The sequence below is a fragment of the Aethalodelphis obliquidens genome, unplaced genomic scaffold (assembly GCF_003676395.1).
Source record: "Aethalodelphis obliquidens isolate GAN/ISIS:26980383/991018 unplaced genomic scaffold, ASM367639v1 scaffold35, whole genome shotgun sequence".
In the NCBI taxonomy this organism is placed as follows: domain Eukaryota; kingdom Metazoa; phylum Chordata; class Mammalia; order Artiodactyla; family Delphinidae; genus Aethalodelphis; species Aethalodelphis obliquidens.
Genome location: NW_020837979.1, coordinates 7,118,573 through 7,138,389, shown reverse-complemented (window position 1 = coordinate 7,138,389; position 19,817 = coordinate 7,118,573). Strand labels below are relative to the sequence as shown.

At 42.9% G+C, this 19,817-nt stretch overlaps 2 protein-coding genes across 17 annotated transcripts in view; one reads left to right on the top strand and one right to left on the bottom strand.

Annotated features, from left to right (window-relative positions):
- Positions 1–19,817, top strand: part of MRPL30 (mitochondrial ribosomal protein L30) — a 64,960-nt gene that overhangs the window by 31,966 nt on the left and 13,177 nt on the right. For 15 of the 16 annotated variants that reach the window (XR_003437646.1, XR_003437647.1, XR_003437634.1 and 12 more), the window contains 5 exons: positions 9,231–9,374; positions 12,244–12,367; positions 14,436–14,528; positions 15,703–15,997; positions 17,013–17,304. The gene's annotated coding sequence lies outside the window, so the exon portion shown is untranslated. The remainder of the gene's footprint in view (positions 1–9,230; positions 9,375–12,243; positions 12,368–14,435; positions 14,529–15,702; positions 15,998–17,012; positions 17,305–19,817) is intronic. The other variant, XR_003437635.1, reaches the window with a different exon arrangement.
- On the bottom strand, positions 170–5,472 carry LYG2 (lysozyme g2). Its single transcript, XM_027128623.1, is given in 8 exon segments — positions 170–227; positions 229–286; positions 1,653–1,787; positions 2,672–2,812; positions 2,815–2,871; positions 3,864–4,004; positions 4,799–4,884; positions 5,285–5,472. Coding segments are annotated over 8 exon segments (864 nt in total).

The following is a 19,817-nucleotide window of genomic DNA, read 5'->3' as shown; positions in this document are numbered from 1 at the left end:
TAGATTTTCCTTTTTTTATGCTTATTTGCATGAAGAAAAGTGAGAAATGAATTTTCTGTCATAAGTGCGACCATTCCTTTGCCAGTGTTCGGTACAACACAACCATATCAAACCCTCGAAGAGGGGCTATCTGAGCACCTGCCAACCTGGCCCACCCACAGAGCTTTGCCTAGAAGCCGTGTCTCTTATAGAATTTAGCTCGAGCTATAGTATCACTGATGACGTCAGTCTATGTCCGCGGGGGTGGCAGTGGCTTCAGTTCCTGACTTGAAGGCTGAGAGACCACCTGAGATGAAACCAGAGGTTCAGATTGAAAGATTAACTTTCAGCAGAAATAAGATATGAGCATTCCCGGGATGTCAGCCCTCCAGGGAAATCTTCCAAAGCAGACAGTCCCAGATCCTCTTTCCCCCCTTCCTCTCCTCCTGAAAGGATCCATTTCCTCAAGAATCACTGAAAAACTTCCAGATTGCTTTCCTTCTCTCTCTCTTTTTCTGAAGACTTTTGTTTTTCTTGCTGCAAAAGTCAGATTTGCTTCTTATTTAGTGTAGGCCTGGCAAAACTAGATCCCCAGTAAATCTTCAGTCTAAAACTGCTTGTAACATTCTCTCAGTCATTCAAGGACTCACTCATTTATTCACTCATTCATTCATTCAATAAAATGTTTTAAGCACCTACTATGACGAGGATGTGTGCCACACTGAGCGCACACTGCACAATGATGCTCGAGACATACTCATTCCTTTGTAGGTGTATGTGTGCGATATGCATGTTTGAGCATATGTGTATTATCCCCTAGAAGGTTAATCTTCAGTAGTTACTCATGTGTTTACCATAATTGTGCTCTGCTCGGATGTCTAGAGATAAAGACCCCTGGTCCTGATCCCTGCCTTCAAGGACCTTGAAATAGAAAATAGAAACTGTTTATTGAAATTAAGGCCATAAAATGTAAAACTGTTTATTTGAAATTAAGGCCATAAAAGGAGAGAGGTATATACACACCATGGGCCTATAGGAGGCAGACTTAATAAGAATTGGTATGGCTGGATGTGAAGGGAGAAGGAACCAGAGAACCTAAGAAAAAAATATGTTTTTTTTCTGGCTGGGATGACTGGGTATGTTATAGTGCCTTTCACAGAGGCAGAAAATACAGAAGAAAGAGCAAGTTTATAGTGAGAGGCTAGTGAGTTAGTTCAGTCTGGGAGATGCTGAACCTGAGGGGGTCTGTGATCAGCCTAGCAGGGATTTCCACCTGGACACATCATGGTACCTAAAGCCCTGGTGTCACTGAGGATGCTCAGACAGTGAAAATTTGTTCAAAAAATTCAGAAAGTGGGTAAAATCTTCTTGCACCAGGGAAAAAAAACCCATCAGAGGAAGGCAAACATTCTTTTAAACAATCACACTAACGCTCAAGGTATCACTCAATGGCTCAATAACCAATGAGATGTAACAAGAACCCCCAACATCTGGCAGAAGGGGAATGGAAATTGGGCATGAAGAACACTCCAAGGAACTCAGTGCTTCAGAGAACACTAGGGGTCCTCCCAGGCCCACTGCTGACCCTATGGGCACAGGCCCAGGGAGGCCCAAGGTACACCCGGCCTTCTGGGCTCTCACTCACTGCTCTTCTAAACAAAGCACTGGCCTACCTTTGAGGTATTGAGCCACACTCTACGTGGGGAATTTTTTCTGGTTTGCCTTAATTCTGTCTGTGAGAATCCCAACAGCCTGCAAAAGGTGTTCTTTGCTGTCCCAGGTACCAACAGGTCGATGGATTTTTTTTTATCAAGCTAGAAAATTCAGATAAGAATGTCAACATCTGGATGGAGTAATACATTCTTCTGCTGTCCTGATTTCTCCTCCTTATGTTCAAGGTCATAGACACTGGCCTTATCCCTTTTCTTTATTCCCACAGAATCAATTCTACAAGTCCTTTCACAGAAAAGAGAATCAGAGAAATACAGTAAGATTTGGGAGAAGTGGATGTAGCATAGTTTTAGTTAAGCACTCAAAAAAAATTAAAAAGTTGTTTCAAAACAAATAATGAGCACCCAAAGTCTAGATATTTGCAGTCAAAAATAATTGGAAGGCTAGAAGTCTCGGTTTCTCAGACAATTTAAAATAAAGCCTGGGGGAGTTCCCTGGCGGTCCAGTGGTTGGGACTCAGTGCTTTCACTGCCGGGGCCTGGGTTCAATCCCTAGTGGGGGAACTAAGATCCCTCAAGCCGTGTGGCATGGAATAGAATAGAATAGAATAGAATAGGGGAAAACCTGGAAGCAAATATCCGATAATTTGGGTCCCCTTCCTCCAATTTGCCTAAAGGACAAGTTGGTTCAAGTAGGGTTTCATTATAATGTTTTGATCTACACAGATGAAATTTACTATTTCATGAACCTCAAAGGGATACCTATAATAGTACCCTTTATAAGATTTTCTCAATTTAAGTACATTGCATAATATTAATTACAAATTGTAATTACAAAACTCATAAGATACTTAAAAAAAGATATCCAATAACTGGTATACCTTGACATGTTACAGAAATCCCAGTGGAAATTACACAGGTACCCGTGTTTTGAAGCCTAGGATAAATGCAGATACATTTCCAGTTTGGGTTAGCTTCTGTGAGGAAGGATGAAGTGGGGCCGATTGAAAGTTTCTAGCTGAGTACCTGCGTCAAGCCAAATTTAAGTCCTTTGTGGTCCCAGCCGTCTTGCCGGATGGTTCCGCCATGGCTTTCTCTGGAAATGATGGCTGCAGTGAGAGCAGGGTCCATGCAGTGCCTCAGCCTGACTTCTTTGATTAGAATTTGTAAGACTTGAAGACCTTCAAATCCATCTCAGCAAACATTTCAAAACCACAGATGCCTACACCAATAGAAAATAAACTGTTTCCTCCACTCCAGAAGAGACCCCTTTTTCAAAGTTTAATAAGTTAGCCACAGGTCTGACTGTGGCCCACAGGCTTGGGACAACCATTTTAGGAACTTTTTTTTTTTTTTTGCGGTACGCGGGCCTCTCACTGTTGTGGCCTCTCCCGTTGCGGAGCACAGGCTCCGGACGCGCAGGCTCAGCGGCCACGGCTCACGGGCCTAGCCGCTCCGCGGCATGTGGGATCCTCCCGGACCGGGGCACGAACCCGTGTCCCCTGCATCGGCAGGCAGACTCTCAACCACTGCGCCACCAGGGAAGCCCCTTAGGACATTTTTTGGTCTCTGATTGCATAAACCCAGAAAGGTCCTCAGCCCCAGATGGATACCACTTCTGCTTTCTTTCTTGTTCTCTTTTCTGCCACAGCTGGTGCATTGGGAAAAGTCTTGGACTAGAAATCAGCCAACCTATGTTTGAGTTTGGTCTGACACTACCTAGCCCTGGGCCCTCGGGAAGTCTCTCTTCCTTGCTGAGCCTCAGTTGTCTGATCTGTCAATTGGGAAGGTAGGATTAGATTGACCTTGTAGTTGCTTCCAGCTCTGATATGCTAATACTGAGACAACATGAAGAAGACTTCAGAACAGAATTACACAAGAGAGGACGTACAGAGAGCGTTGCTTAAAATGCTCACGCTGTAACCTGAAGTCGACACAACAACAAACGAACAAACAAAGCCAGAATTTGATATTTTAATTAAGCAATCATTTCAATATGTAGAAATAAACACTTCTCGACCAGGTTTGGAAAGGATGAAGGGAAAGTGAAAAGCAGCAGCTTGATAGGGGAGTCAGGATTCTGTTTTTCCCTCAGTTTTAATGTTGATATTACTACTATAATAATGAACTTCTCAGAATTGAGCTCCTTCCTAAGAAAGAATCTGAAAATGATGAAAGGGGGCTAGCCAAATGCTTGCCTGGCTTCACACTCACTGCCGGCAATCACCCCGGTGATATCACAGGTAGCAGCAGAGGTCTCCATGGTCATGATGGTACCATAGCAGCCACGGTACAGGCAGGAACGCAGGCGAGGGTTCATTGAAAGGGTGAAGGAGCGTGAGCCCCTAGAAGTGCCTGCGGGGCACAAGGATCATTCACGTGAAGCCTGCGAGAAAATACTGCTCGGAGTTGCTCTCACGAACATCACTCAACCAACGGCAAAGCCATAGGCTTAATCCTCCCCAAGCCCCTCCCCAAGACCCCCAGAATGGCTCACCAGAAGGTATTCCGAACTCAGCAGCAACCTGTCAGGATTTTACAAAGTGGTGGCCTTATTCCTAAAACATAGGTTTAAGTTTGAGAATCCATTAGCAGATCTCCGAGCACCTGGCTTCAATCTGCTGCCTTCAGTGTGGCTCTCCCGCTGTGGAGGAGCTTTTAAATGCCAGCATGCAGACTCATCTGCCTCTTCTCACCTTCATGCTGTACCACTGATCTGGGAGGAGCTTTATATATGCTTTAAAACCCTCTTTAAACCACTGACCTCATTAGGCCTGATTATAATGGTACTTGGGATTTAGGTGGCCCTTTTAATAAAAGGATTTCAAAGCATATATTAACCACTATTAATTAATCTAATGAACCCCCAAGGTGTACTGGAGGCATATATTTGGTGGACTGTTTCTGGGTATCTAAAATTGTGCTAGGGAAACAGCTTCTAAATTTGAGAACAAGAAACAGATACTTAGTCTAAAAAAGACAAATAAACAGGAAATACTAGCAGCTGCCGTTCCTGGATTGGTTGTTTGCCTGCAATGCTGCGCCTTCTGTTCTTTGTTCTTCATTCCACTCTCACATGATTCCCATAGCAACATGTCACGTGATCTCAATGGGTGACCTTGGCTCCTTGCTCCACTTCTGCCTCTGACAAGCAGATCCAAGAGTGTCTGCCTGCTCTTGGGAGGTCAGTGCGAAGCCAGGGACTGGGAACATGGGTGCCAGTTTCCCAGACTTCCTGAGGAAATGGTAAAAAAGGATTTGGCCAAGGAGGAAAATTTCTTCAAGGATGGACTGTCTTCAAACTTCTGTCTAAAGGAAGAGATGGAGCACATTGTGCAGCTCCAGAAACAGGAAACGGAAGAGATATTTTCGAAATAGGCAAAGCGCATTTCCCAGAGGGGAGGAGGGAATCTGACACGGGTCCTACCAGCAGTGTGAGAAATTTCCATGACTGTACACGTCCTTCCACTCATCCACCAAGTGAACAGAGATGTGAGGGAGACTGAGCAGGAGACAGGGAAGACAGAGGCCCGGAGTCAAGTGACTTTCCCAGCTCCCTGGCAATGGGTAAACCACACCTTCTAGGAGAACATGCCCTCCAGAAGCTGATCTCTGCTCTCCCCCACTGCACTCACTTCTGCACGGACTGCCTTCCTGTTTGCAGAACAGCCTGCCCTTTTAAGTGGGCTCCAGCCTTGCATTCCAGGGAAGAAGGGTGGGTATGTCCTGAGCCACTGATGATCCTGCTTCGACTATCAGGACCTGTTCCACCACCACCATCAACGCCACGGTCAGTGCCGCTCTGTAAGAAGCGGTTTGGCATGGGTCCAGCTGCTCCAGGGTAGCCCTCAGGAACACCTGGGCTTCCACCAGTGACAGTGGCAACAGCACGCTGACGCAGTGCTCATGGCCCTCCCAGTGCAGGGGCTTATGTGGGGCTTCCAGGCTAAGGGTAAGGAGAAAGTTCAAGAAAGGGAGGAGAAGTAGACCAAGAATTAAGTTATGTGAAAGATACTAGGTAGAGGCTGAAGCTGTCCTTAGATGCTCCTAGAGAATAAAAGAAATAATAAAACATAGAAAGGACTGTTGAATGTGGAGCTTACTTTATTCTTCTCCCTGTTTTCAGATAGTGGGGCTACAAGTCCTTCCAGGTATGAAGGTCTTAATGTCCAGGATCTCTGCAATTTATTTATTTATTTAATATATTTATTTATTTATGGCTGCGTTGGGTCTTCGCTGCTGCGTGCGGGCTTTCTCTCGTTGCGGCGAGCGGGGGCTACTCTTGGTTGCAGTGTGCGGGCTTATCATTGCGGTGGCTTCTCTTGTTGCAGAGCATGGGCTTTAGGCGTGCGGGCTTCAGTAGTTGTGGCACGCGGGCTCAGTAGTTGTGGCTTACGTGTCCTAGAGCGCAGGCTCAGTAGTTGTGTCGCACGGGCTTAGTTGCTCCGCAGCATGTGGGATCTTCCTGGACCAGGGCTCAAACCCGTGTCCCCTGAATTGGCAGGCGGATTCTTTACCCCTGTGCCACCAGGGAAGTCCCTGTCCTCTGCAATTTAAGTAATGGTTTTCAAAGTGATGTGGATTATGAAGCTTTGACCAAGTTGTGAGACTACAAATGAACATTTATTTGACACCCATCGTCCATTAGGTTGCTGTGGACATTGTATCACTTGATCTTCCCAACAACCTTGTGAGGGAGGTATTATCATTTATTTTAGAGATGAGGACACTGAGACTCAGAGAAGTTAAGCAACTTGTCAATATGGCACAGGTAGGACATGGCAAAGCTGGGATTTGACCCTGGACTGTGAGATTCCAAAATCCATGCTCTTCTACAACATCAGAGGTACTAGCACCATGGACCCATGACCCAGCAGAGTGATTACTGTAACAGGTTCAAATCAATTAATTTGCACACAAAACATTGTCTGTGGCCTGAATAAATAACTCCAGTCATAGATATTTACCAGTCATTCAGGTAGATGCTGTTGTAATTTTTAAATACAGATGAATATGAATCAACTGAATCCACAGTGGCTTTTTGTCACTTTATATCTTCTCTATTGATAACAATGGTAGCTAACATGCATTGAGCTTACACAGTAGGCCTGGTAGAATAGTAGTAAGGAGTACAGCCTAGGTCTGAACCCAGATTGGTTGCACTCTAAAGCCTAGCTCTTTTTTAAAAATTTTATTTTATTGAAGTATAGTTGATTTACAATGTGTTAATTTCTGCTGTACAGCAAAGTGATTCAGTTATACATATATATATATTCTTTTCCATTATGGTTTACCACAGGATATTGAATATAGTTCCCTGTGCTCTACAGTAGGACCTTGTTGTTTATCCATCATATATATAAAAGCTTACATCTGCTCACCCCAACCGTCCCTCCCCCAGCACCTTCCCCCCTTGACAACCAACAGTCTGTTCTCTATGTCTGTGAGTCTGTTCCTGTTTCATAGGTAAGTTCATTTGTGTCATATTTTATTTATTTATTTACTTACTTACTTATTTTGGCAGCTTGCAGCATCTTAGTTCCCCAAGCAGGGATTGGACCCCCACCTTCGGCAGTGAAAGCACAGAGTCCTAACCCCTGGACCACCAGGGAATTCCCTGTGTCACATTTTAGACTCCACATATAAGTGAATCTTTCACTTTCTGACTTACTTCACTTAGTATGATCATCTCTAGGTCCATCCATGTTGCTGCAAATGGCTTTATTTCATTCTTTTTTATGGCTGCGTAGTATTCCACAGCTGGCACCAGATCTTATAAAGCTGCTCTTCAAAGTAGCTACACCACATTTACCCTCTAGAGCAGGGGATGATGAGTGGAGCATCTCCACCAAAATTTCCTATTATCAGACTTCTAAATTGGGTGAGAAAAGTCTCATTTTCCCAATTGAGGTTGGTTGTTTTTTTCTCGTTTTTTGGGGTTTTTTTTTGCGGTATGCGGTCCTCCCCACCGCTGTGGCCTCTCGCGCTGCCAGACGCGCAGGCTCAGCAGCCATGGCTCACGGGCCCAGCCGCCCCATGGCACGTGGGATCCTCCCGGACCGGGGCACGAACCCACACCCCACGCATCGGCAGGCGGACTCCCAACCACTGCGCCACCAGGGAAGCCCCTTTTTTCTCATTTTCAAAAATAGGAATCGTTATTACACTGCAGTCTGGGTCCAAGTCTTTTGTTAGTCATGTGAAAACTGAAGAAAGGAATTGCTTCTCTGTAGAGATATAAGCACAAAGGCGCTGATATGTTCAATGCCAAATTATCTAGAAAGTAACTGTCCACTTTGAAAATTATCAACAACTCTTGCTGAGCTGGACTGAGCCAGGATTGTGATGTAGGCAATGTCTTTTTAATATCTTATATTTGTACAGTGCTTCCGAATTTTAAGTGGGCTTTTGAATAAGTTAAAAAACCTGAAATAACCCTCCAAGAAAGGTCAAGCAGATTTTATCTCCCCCATTATACATACAAGAAAAGAGATTAAATGATTTGTCCAAGACCTCCCAGCTAGTAAATGGTGGAGGTGAGACTAGAACCCAAACATTCAGATGCTGAGTCCAGGGATTTCCTTCCCATCATTTACGGGACCAGATGAACCTGAAAGCGTTGTTTAATCATGAAATTCCAGGATTCAGTGATGTACATGTTTTGTCATCTCCAACAGCCAGGCTTTAATGCCCTCACTTACCACCTGGCTGAACAAACCACCCCTTCAGGGTCACCTAGGCCCACTTTAATTTTGGCACTGCTCACTACCTGTCCACCGTCTCTGATATACTCACTCCCAGTCCCACTGGAAATTGTACCTGTTTGGAGTTCTGTGTTCAGAGGCTTTCTAGACCAGTGCTGTCCAACAGAAATATAACATGAGCTACAACTTTGATTTAAAATTTTCTATTAGCCACATTGAAAAAGTAAAAAGAAAAAGGTGAGATTAATTTTTGTAGTATATTTTATTTAGCCCAATACATCTAAAATATTATTTCAATACGTAACCAGTATAAAAGTTGAGATATTTTACCACCTTCTTTTAATACTAAGTCTATGTATTTTAGAATCACAACACAGCTCACGTCAAACTAGCCACACTGCTCGATAGCCACATGGGGCCAGTGTTGGACAGCACTGTTGGACAGCACCATGTTGGACAGCACAGTTCTAAATGATGACTATTAACATAGGCTTTGATGCCCTAAGGCAAAGGAGTAGCCTAACACAGGATATTTTTGAATCTGTGGAGAAGACGTTTTTGGGTATTTCAAGCTGTGCTATATGCCAGGTCAGGTCAGCTCTAGGCTCCCTTGAGCTCTGCTCTTGTACTGACCTCACAGTGGAGCTATCCACCCGCTCCCCTTCCACCCTGCTTCTGACTCAATATACATGACCTTTCTCTGGATCATCTTCACAAAATTGGCTCTCATTTTCAATTGACATCAGAATCACTTAAGGAGATTTTCAAAAATGCAGCTTCTAGTTTGAACATGACTCCATGAAGTCATCAGTTCCCTTTTCCTCTTGGAAATCATCCAAAAGCACTAAGAACAGAAAAATAAACTTTTCTTCTACAGCCTTATGAATCACAAAAGATATGGAAGGGCTACTGAAAGCAGTAGAAATAGAGAAGATACATGAAGATATGAAGAAGGTAAAAGAAGGTCCGGAGAGGACAAGTTGATGATTTTTAAAAGAGGCAAAAAGCATACATCTCTAAGGTAAGGAGTACACCCTGAGGCGTACAGGGTAATTGTTGGGAGGAAAGCAGAGGATGGAATAGGAGAACACACAGGTAGCTGTCAGTTATTGGTGATATTTGAGTTTGGTGTGGGTTCACAAGTGTTCATTGTATTTTAAAAATAAACAAATAACAGAGGAAGGCCACAAATGGACTAATGATGTGTTTCACAGACTAAGGTTTATGATTTATCTATTTTATGCATCGATGTTAATGAAAAAATATATGTTAATTGCATTTGTAAACTGCAGCAACAACGAAATGTAATTTTAAAAAGCTCTCAGGGCTTTTCGTTCTTACTCAGATGGCATAAGCCCACTACAGCCTATCTCACCCTCAGATTACAAGGAAAAACTGGACAAAATGCTGCCAGACAGCGTTTCCTTGATAACCATGTTGATGGTTGTATTGTGGCTGTGTAGGAGAATGTCCTTGTTTGTAAAAACCTCACACTACAATATTCAAAAATAATGAAACATCATGTTGGCAACTTTCAAATGGTTTAGGGAAAAATGAGTTATTTGCAGTATCTGTACATTTGAGATTGCCACTTTTCTGTAAATTTGAGATTGCTTCAAAATCAAAAGTTTAGGGAGTTCCCTGGTGGTCTAGGGTTAGTCTTCGGCTCTTTCGCTACCGTGGCCTGGGTTCAATCCCTGTTCGGGGAACTGAGATTTTGTAAGCCGCGTGGCGCAGCCAGAAAAAAAAAAAATCAAAAGTTTACATCAAAAAGAGTGAAAAAAATGTTAGAAACAAAAAAAGATAATTGCATGACACAGAAATGATTAAGGATTAGCACCCAAAATAATTTCTATCAATCAAAAAGAAAAAGAGATGCACTGAAATAAAAAATGAAAAAGAGCTGAGAAGAAAAACCATAAATGAACATGACAAAATGTTCCACACCTTTAGTGATCAGGGGAATGCGTACGCAAACCACAATGTAATAACATTTCACACACACCAGATCGGCAAAACATTTAAATCCTGACAATGCTGGAGTATGTGGCAAGAGGAGAATTCATACATCACCAGTGAAAGTGCAATGGTTAGAATTACTTTACAAAACACTTTGGCATCACCCAGTATTAAATCCAGCAGTTTTACAACAAGATAAATACCCTATTGATCAGCACTGTCCTGTAGAAATAAATGCAAGCCATATATGTAATTTTAAATTGTCTAATAGCTCATTTAAAAAGTAAAAAGAATCAGCTGAAATTAATTTTAATAACATTTTAATTCAGCCCAATATATCCAAATTTTTTTAATCATTTCAACATGTAATAGATATAAAAACATTATTAATGAAGTATTTAGAATTTTTTTCATACCAAGTCTTCAGTGAGTAGTCTTAGACTTGCAGCACTTGGACTTGCTGTATTTTAGGTGCCTAGCAACCACATATGGCTAGTGGCTACTGTACTGGATAGCATAGCTCCAGAAACTTGACACGCGGAACAGGAGGCCTGTACAACAATGGCCGTAACAGCATTGCTCATAGTAGCAAAGTCTGGACAATCCAAATGTCCATCATCAGTGTAATTAATAAGTAAACTGTGTCACATACATACAAAATGGAATCCCAGACAGCAGTGAAAATAAATACATTACAGCCATAGGCATCAAGCTGTTTGTTTCTCAAAAGCAATATTGAGTAAAAGGAACAACTTACTGAATGATGGATACAAAATGACTTCATTGATATAAAGTTCAAAGGCAGGCCCAACTCCATGATGTATCATCTAGGGATACACACATGGTTTGTAAAAGTAAAAAGCAAAGCAGAAGAGTGGTTAATACAAAAATTCAGTCCACGATCCTCCTGGCGGTAATGGAGGAGAAGCTCCTTGGGGATTCCCCTAGCAGCAGTGAGGTTCTAGTTCTTTACCTGAGAGATAAGTGGATGGGTGTGCATTTTATTATTCTTTAAAGTGTATGTAAGCATTTTATGTAAATTATATTTGAATAGAAATAATTTACATTAAGGTGTGTATAGTGTGCCTCTGGCTGTGGGGGAATTGTTAAAGCATGAGAATATTGTATGAATATTTATTCATATGTATAACATATCTCTGAGAAAATAGACAAGAACTGGTAAAATTAGTTGCTTCTGGATAGAGGAGTTGAGTGGCTAGAGGACAGGAATGGGAAGAAAATTTTCATAATATACCCTCTCGTATCTTGAATTGTGAAGTTCATGAATATTACCTAATCCATCAATCGATACATTTCTCTAATGCAATTGCTTGGCTCCCATCCCTGGAATTTCCGATTTAATAGGCCAGGACTGAGGACCCAGAAATTGCATTTAAATAAGGGAGGGGATTGTGATGCTGTAGGTCAAAGGACTACACTTTGAGAACCACCTCTACAGGCTTATTCATTCACAAACCCTCATTGCATGCTTATTGTGCACTGGTCACTCTTCATCTGTATTTCCAACAAGCTCCCCAGTGATGCTGGGGATGCTGCTGGTCTGCAGTGGGCTGTTTTGAATAGTGTATTAATCATGTTTTCTATTTTCTGTATTTTATGACGTTTTGACGTCTTAAAAAGCTTGCTGGCCAGAGAAAAACTGCTCCTCCCAGGGCTAGCAGTTCTTTGAGAAAGAAAATGGCTCAGCGGGGAGCATGCCTTTCACACACACCAATCCAAGCCCTATTCCTTAACCACCACCTTTACCTAATTCACGCACGTGGAGCCAATCTTTCCCCGGCCCTAAATTATCCCAAGGCCAGATTCCAGGCAACTAGAGACCACGTCTAAAGACCAAAGCCCACAGAAATTATGCAAACTAGCCAATCCTACACTGTTTCCTCTGCCCTTCCTTGCTGCCTTTCCCACAGAAACCCCCTTGGAGGCTTTGACTCAGGCCCTCCCTTCGCTCTTGTCTTCGGCCTCCCGACCAAAACCTGGCGTTTCTCCCGTGGCCCTGAGTTGCGGGGCCTGCCTCTTGTTTCTAGGGGAACGGTAAGTACCATTCAATTTTTCTTACGATGGCACTGACCTCTCTCTGTCATCACTCAGTCACCTTTAGAAATTAAGACCCGGGGCTTCCCTGGCGGCGCAGTGGTTGAGGGTCCGCCTGCCGATGCGGGGGACGCGGGTTCGTGCCCCGGTCCGGGAGGATCCTGCATGCCGTGGAGCGGCTGGGCCCGTGAGCCGTGGCCGCTGGGCCTGTGCGTCCGGAGCCTGTGTTCCGCAACGGGAGAGGCCACAGCAGTGAGAGGCCCACGTACTGCAAAAAAATAAATAAAAAAAAATAAAATAAAATAAAAAAAGAAATTAAGACCTGGACACAGAATAAATAACAGGTCTGACATTGTTCTTGCTTTGTAAGATATCCCCCTTTTAAACGTCTGTCTCATTCTACCTCTGTTTACATGTTAACGAAAATTTACATTGAGATCCCTGTCAAATAAAAAGCACCTGGTCACCGCCAGTGAGGCTATACATAGAGATGCTGAGAAAGCACCGTTCACAGCGTGGGCAGCGCAAGCTGGAAGGAGGATGCAGTGCCGGGGACACGCGTGCACTGGGTGGGGAGCAGGGACATGGGAGGATCCCAGTCCTCTTGGCAGCTCCCCAGCGTGTCCGGCCTGATCTGTGCCTCAGCAGCCGGCCAGCTGTGACCAGTGACTCTGCTCCGGTGAACTGGTTCTTGGCTCCCCTGGGACCACGAGGAGAGAATAAAACGCTACCTGCTTTCAAGATCGCAGAAAGTCACAACCCAGTCCCACCTAGATTTTGTTTGTTGGGCCGCGCTGCACGGCTTGCGGGATCTCAGTTTCCTGACCAGGAATTGAACCCAGGCCGTGGCCGTGAAAGCGCGGAATCCTAACCACTGGACCACCAGGGAAGTCCCCCATCTAGCTTTATTCTCTAAAGTTTCATTTGTGTTTGCAACATAAAGTAATTCCTTTATGTGCCTGTACATATGTCCTGGTTTTTTTCTTTTTCCCCCAGAAGTAAGAACAAATCCTTCTTTTGAGTTATTCAGAGCTTCTAGGCTGTAGGGAGAAACAACACAAAAGAGTGCATGATTATGCTGTCAGATGCCTGAGGTGAAGCCATTAACCAAGTTCCTTTTATCAATTCCAGCAGCCTCCACTGCTTTCTGGGAGGGTGGGAACTCATGGAGGAACAGCCTGGCTCTTTGCAGCACCCACGTGATGAGATGTTTTGTTAGTGCCCCGTGTGTTCAGGCCGGGTTCATTCTACTCTACATGATCTGATAACGTGGGGATACTTGGAGTTTTGCTCATTTACTATCTCACACTCTGGAGCAAAAAATTTGAGGGATCTGGTTCATATTGTCTTCTCAAAGAGCTTTTACTCAGGGTCTTAAGTATTCCCCCTTTTCATTTCCCCATCACAAGAAATATAAATAAGTTATTGGAAGTATAAAATGTCTATTTGGTCTGTGCTAGAAAAACAGATTCAGGTCATATAAGGAAGTCAAACATAAGAGAAGTGGAGTTGCTTTGATTGGGCACTGCTTCAATATCTGAAAAAGAAAAAAGTCCCCATGAGGTTGCTCTAAGGCAGCATGGGAAAGCGGGTAGAGAAGGCTGCAGGGGAGGCTGACAGAGGGGGAAGCAGGATAGATTCACCCTGGCTGGATAGGCCGACTCAGCAAGTCAAAGGGGACTCAGCTCCATCTGCCCAGCTAAGCCAGAAGTGGTGCACACCTCAATGAGGAATCTGGGTTTTGTTTTTTTTGTTTTTGTTCTGACTGCACCATGCGCGGCATGCGGGATGGAACCTGTGCCGCTTGCATTGGGAGCACAGGGTCTTAACCCCTGGACCACCAGGGAAGTCCCAGGAATCTGGGTTTTAAATAGCCCTGAAAAGCGAGAGGAGACTTTAAGAGTCTTCAGATGGCTACACAAAACCACCTATCAGCATCCTATTTCGTTCAGGTAATTCTGGAGAATCTGTGAGGCAATAATTCTCAGCCTTGGCTACACATTAGAATCACCTGGGAATGGGACTGAGTTCTTGTTGTTGTTGTTCGTTTGTTTGTTTTTTCTTCCAGTTTTATTGAGATCTAGTGGACATACAGCACTGTATAAGTTTAAGGTGTACAGAATAATGATTTGTTTACATACGTCATGAAGTGATTCTCACGGTAAGTTTAATGAACATCCTTCATCTCATATAGGTACAGAATTAAAGAAATAGAAAAAAATTTTTTTCTTGTGATAAGAACTCTTAGAATTTACTCTCAGTAACTTTCATATATAACATGCGGCAGTGTTAATTACGTTTCTCATGCTGTACCTTATATCCCTAGTATTTATTTACCTTATACCTGGAAGTTTGGACCTTCTGATTATCCTCATCCAGTTCCCCCTCCCCAGCCCACCCCCTACCTCCACCTCTGGTAACCACAAATCTGGAAAGCTGGTTTCTTTTTCTATGGGTTTGTTTGCTTGTTTGTTTTTGAAGTATAATTGACCTAATTGAACTAACACTATGTTAGTTCTTATTACACAATATAGTGATTTGATATTTCTATACATTTCATACTGATCACCAAAATAGATCTAGTTATGCTGTGTCACCATACAAAGACATTACATCGTTATTGACTGTATTCCCCACACCGTACACTTCATACCTGCGATTCGTTTATTTTGCAGCTGGAAGTTGTACCTCTTAATCTCCCTCATCTATTTCTTTCCACCTCCTACCCCTCCCACCTCTGGCAAACACATGTTTGTTCTCTGTTTCTATAACTCTTGTTTTGTTATGTTTTTTCATTTGTTTTGTTTTGTTTTAGATTCCACATATAAGCAAAATAATACAGTATTTGTCTTTCTCTGACTTATTTCCCTTATAATACCTTGTAGGTCCATCCATGTTGTCACAAATGGCAAGGTTTCATTCTTTTTTATGGCTAATATTCTTATAATACCTTGTAGGTCCATCCATGTTGTCACAAATGGCAAGGTTTCATTCTTTTTTATGGCTAATATTCCATATATCAAAACCAGAATCTCACCAAAGCACATCATTGTGAAATGTCAAACATGTGACAAAGAGAAGATTCTATAAACTCTAGAGGGAACGGGGGATATATCATATACAAAGGATTAAAATCAAAATGACCTCAGGCTTCTCAAGAGTACTCCTAGAAGCCAGAAGACCAAGGGATAAATGCCTTCAAAATTCTGAAAGAAAACTATTTCCAGACTAGAATTTTTTGCCAGGCCAAATCACCAATTCGTGTGAGAGTAGAAAAAAAGGTACTTTCGACACGAAAAGCCTCAAAAAATTAACCTCCCACTCACTTTTCTCAGGAAGCTGCTGGAGGATGTGCTCCATATAAACAAAGGAGTAAGCTAAAAATGTGAAAAATGGGGAGATGCAACATGGGAGAGCTGCAAAGGACTGATGGTGAAGCTGAAACTGCACAACTCAGATGGGACTCAAACCCACCAAAACTCAGATTGGGACTTGAACCCACAGGCTGGGACTCGAATCCAGAATCCACTGTCGTTTAATTGAGACCACACACCTGGTCTCAGGATTTAGTGAAGCTCAGGTTCTTTATGTCTCATCCCAGAAGGAATTCAGCAAGAGCCCAAGTGATAGGTAAGAAGTGGATTTATTTAAAGAGATACACATTCCGTAGACAGAATGCGGTCTGTCTCAAAAGGCGAGAATGGCCCCGAAATATGGGGTGGTTAGTTTTTATGGGCTGGGTAACTTCATAGGCTAATGAGTGGGAGGGTTATTCCAACTATTTGAAGGAAGGGGTGGGGATTTCCAGGAATTGGGCTACCGCCCACTTTGTGGCCTTTTATGGTCGGGCCTTGGAACTGTCCTGGCACCTGTGGGTGTGTCACTTAGCTAATGTATCAATATTGCAATGAGTGTATAATGAGGCTCAAGGTCTACTGGAAGTCAAATCTTCCGCCATCTTGGACCTAGATGGTTCTAACCAGTTTATGTCTTATCCTCAAAGGCTATGCCAATAGCTTTATTGCTTTGCCAGGCAAAGGGGGACAGAACCGGCTATTGCCCTTGAAACTGTGTGTCCCAACCCAGGAGGGTTTGGTGAGGAGTTTTATAGCAATGGTGCAAGGACAGGATTGCTGATAAGGATCAGGGTGTGTGCAGGGCCTGTATTCCTTTAATCTGGTCTCAGGTGAGCTTCTGTGGTTGAGTTTCTCCTGTTGAGCTTCTGTGGTTTCTTTAATCTGGCCTCAGTTGGTCTCCTGATCTTCTCTGAAGAATGCTTCATCAAGTAGTTAGCATTTTCCATTTTGGGGGGGGTTTAGTTACGCAGAAGAGCTCAAAGATACTGTTATGCATATCCCTTGAGACAGAACCAGGACCTGCCGCAAGGCTGCACTGTTGTCTCCTGGCTGCTCCTCCCTTGTCTCTGCATCCCTTCCCTTCCCTGATTAGCAGCTGTTTGAAAGGGTTCCGTGCCCAGGAGCCCCACAGGGTCCTCCTTGGCTTCATGACTTGTTCAAGGGCAAGCACTGCAGCCAGGCTTAGATCACAAAATGACTTGGGCCAGAATGGTTTCTCTTATGTCAAAAAAAGAAAAGTGAAATCTGGTTCTTTTCCTCCGGGGACCCCCTACCCTATCCGAATACAGAAGCTGCGTGAGGCTGCCCTGGTGATTGCAGGACTTTACCCATCTGGTTCACACGTGGACTCGTAACCAGTGCCTCCCAGTCCATTGCCATTGTGCCAGGGAAATGGAAATCTCCAAAGGTGTATTCCTGAGGTCTTCTCAGTCATATTGTCCTTAGTGAGGATCCCTTCACTGCATTCAGCCTTGAAAGTGGGTCTTGGAAGACAGACGGTGGGGAGACAAGAAGGAAGCAGCCCAGGAGTTCAAGGTCATGATGGTCATGAGCAGGTTCCACAAGCCCGTAACACAGAAGGTAAGCACTTTACATGATCACCTGATGTCCGCCCTGCATCTGTACCTTGTGCACATGTGTGGCTGGCTGCTATTCCCAACCAAATGTTATGATTTAACGGTTCCTGAGGGCAGAGACTCTGATATAGTGCTTCATATATGGTGAGACAGTCATTTCCAAAACAAGTTTTTGCTTGAAATGATGATAGTTGTTCTAGAATGACACTCTGTAAAGTGTTGATAGAGTGGGATGTTAATTACTTTTATAGCGTACAACCCCTAGAATTAAATAATTTGTCAGTATAGTGGTCAATATCCTTGAGGGCAGCTCCAACTGAGGAATCACTCTCCGGTGGCCTGACTCTATCAGTCTTAATTAAGTGCCCCAAAGAAGGGGACAGCTTAGCTGAGTTGGGGGAAATTGGACGTAGGAGATTGTGGTTCAGGGAAGGAGAGGAAGAGGTAAACTTAGATGTCAGAGAGACCTGGGGTTAAGAAAATGCTGCAAAGTTTAAAAGTGACTCTCCTGAAACTGAAACCGCACAACTCAGATTGGAACTCAAACCCACTGTCTTTTTTTTTTTCTTTTCTTTTTAGGTGTATAGATGGTGCTTTTATTGTTATTATTATATTTTTAATAGATCTTTATTGGAGTATAATTGCTTCACAATACTGTGTTAGTTTCTGTTGTACCACAAAGTGAATCAGCCATATACATACATACATCCCCACATCCCCTCCCTCTTGAGCCTCACTCCCACCCTCCCCATCCCACCCCTCTAGGTCATCACAAAGCACTGAGCTGATCTCCCTGTGCGATGCTGCTGCTTCCCACTAGCTAACTATTTTACATTCGGTAGTGTATATATGTCCACGCTACTCTCATTTCGCCCCAGCTTCCCCCCACCCCCATGTCCTCAAGTCCATTCTCTATGTCTACATCTTTACTCCTGCCCTGACACTAGGTTCATCAGAACCTTTTTCTTTTCTTTTTAGATTCCATATATATGTGTTAGCATACGGTATTTGTTTTTCTTGTTCTGACTTACTTCACTCTGGATGACAGTCTCTAGGTCCATCCACCTCACTACAAATAACTCAATTTCATTTCTTTTTATGGCTGAGTAATATTCCATTGTATATATGTGCCACATCTTCTTTATCCATTCATCTGTTGATGGACATTTAGGTTGGTTCTATGTCCTGGCTATTGTAAACAGTGCTGCAAAGAACATTGTGGTACACGTCTCTTTTTGAATTATGGTTTTCTCAGGGTATATGCCCAGTAGTGGGATTGCTGGGTCATATGGTCGTTCTATTTGTAGTTTTTTAAGGAACCTCCATACTGTTCTCCATACTGGTTATATCAATTTACATTCCCACCAACAGTGCAGGAGGGTTCCCTTTTCACCACACCCTTTCCAGCATTTATTGTTTCTAGATTTTTTGATAATGGCCATTCTGACCAGTGTGAGGTGAAACCTCATTGTAGTCTTGACTTGCATTTCTCTTATAATTAGTGATGTTGAGCATCTTTTCATGTGCCTCTTGGCCATCTGTATATCTTCTTTATTGAAATGTCTATTTACGTTTTCCATCCATTTTTTAATTGAATTGTTTGTTTTTTTGATACTGAGCTGCATGATCTGTTTGTATATTTTGGAGATTAATCCTTTGTCTGTTGTTTCATTTGCAAATATTTTCTCCCATTCCGAGGGCTGTCTTTTCATCTTGTTTATGGTTTCTTTTGCTGTGCAAAAGCTCTGAAGTTTAATTAGGTCCCACTTGTTTATTTTTGTTTTCATTTCCATTATTCAAGGAGGTGGGTCAAAAAAGATCTTGCTGTGGTTTATGTCAAAGAGTGTTTTTCCTATGTTTTCCTCTAAGAGTTTTGTAGTGTCTGGTCTTAAATTTAGGTCTTTAATCCATTTGGAATTTATTTTTGTGTATGGTGTTAGGGAGTGTTCTAATTTCAATCTTTTACATTGTCCAGTTTTCCCAGCACCACTTATTGAAGAGGCTGTCTTTTCTCCATCGTATGTTCTTGCCTCCTTTGTCATAAATTAGGTGACCATATGTGCATGGGTTTATCTCTGGGCTTTCTATCCTGTACCATTGATTTACATTTCTGTTTTTGTGTCAGTACCATACTTTCTTGATTACTGTAGCTTTGTAGTATAGTTTGAAGTCAGGGAGCCCAATTCCTCCAGTTCCGTTTTTCTTTCTCAAGATTGCTTTGGCTATTTGGGGTCTTTTGTGTTTCCATACAAATTGTAAAAATTTTTTTACAATTCCGTGAAGAATGCCATTGGTAGTTTGATAGGGATTGCATTGAATCTGTAGATTGCTTTGGGTAGTATAGTCATTTTCATGGTATTAATTTTTCCAGTCCAAGGACATGGTATATTTCTCCATCTGTTTATGTCATCTTTGATTTCTTTCATCAGTGTCTTATAGTTTTCTGAGTATAAGTCTTTCACCTCCTTAGGTAGGTTTATTCTCAGATATTTTATTCTTTTTGTTGTGATGATAAAT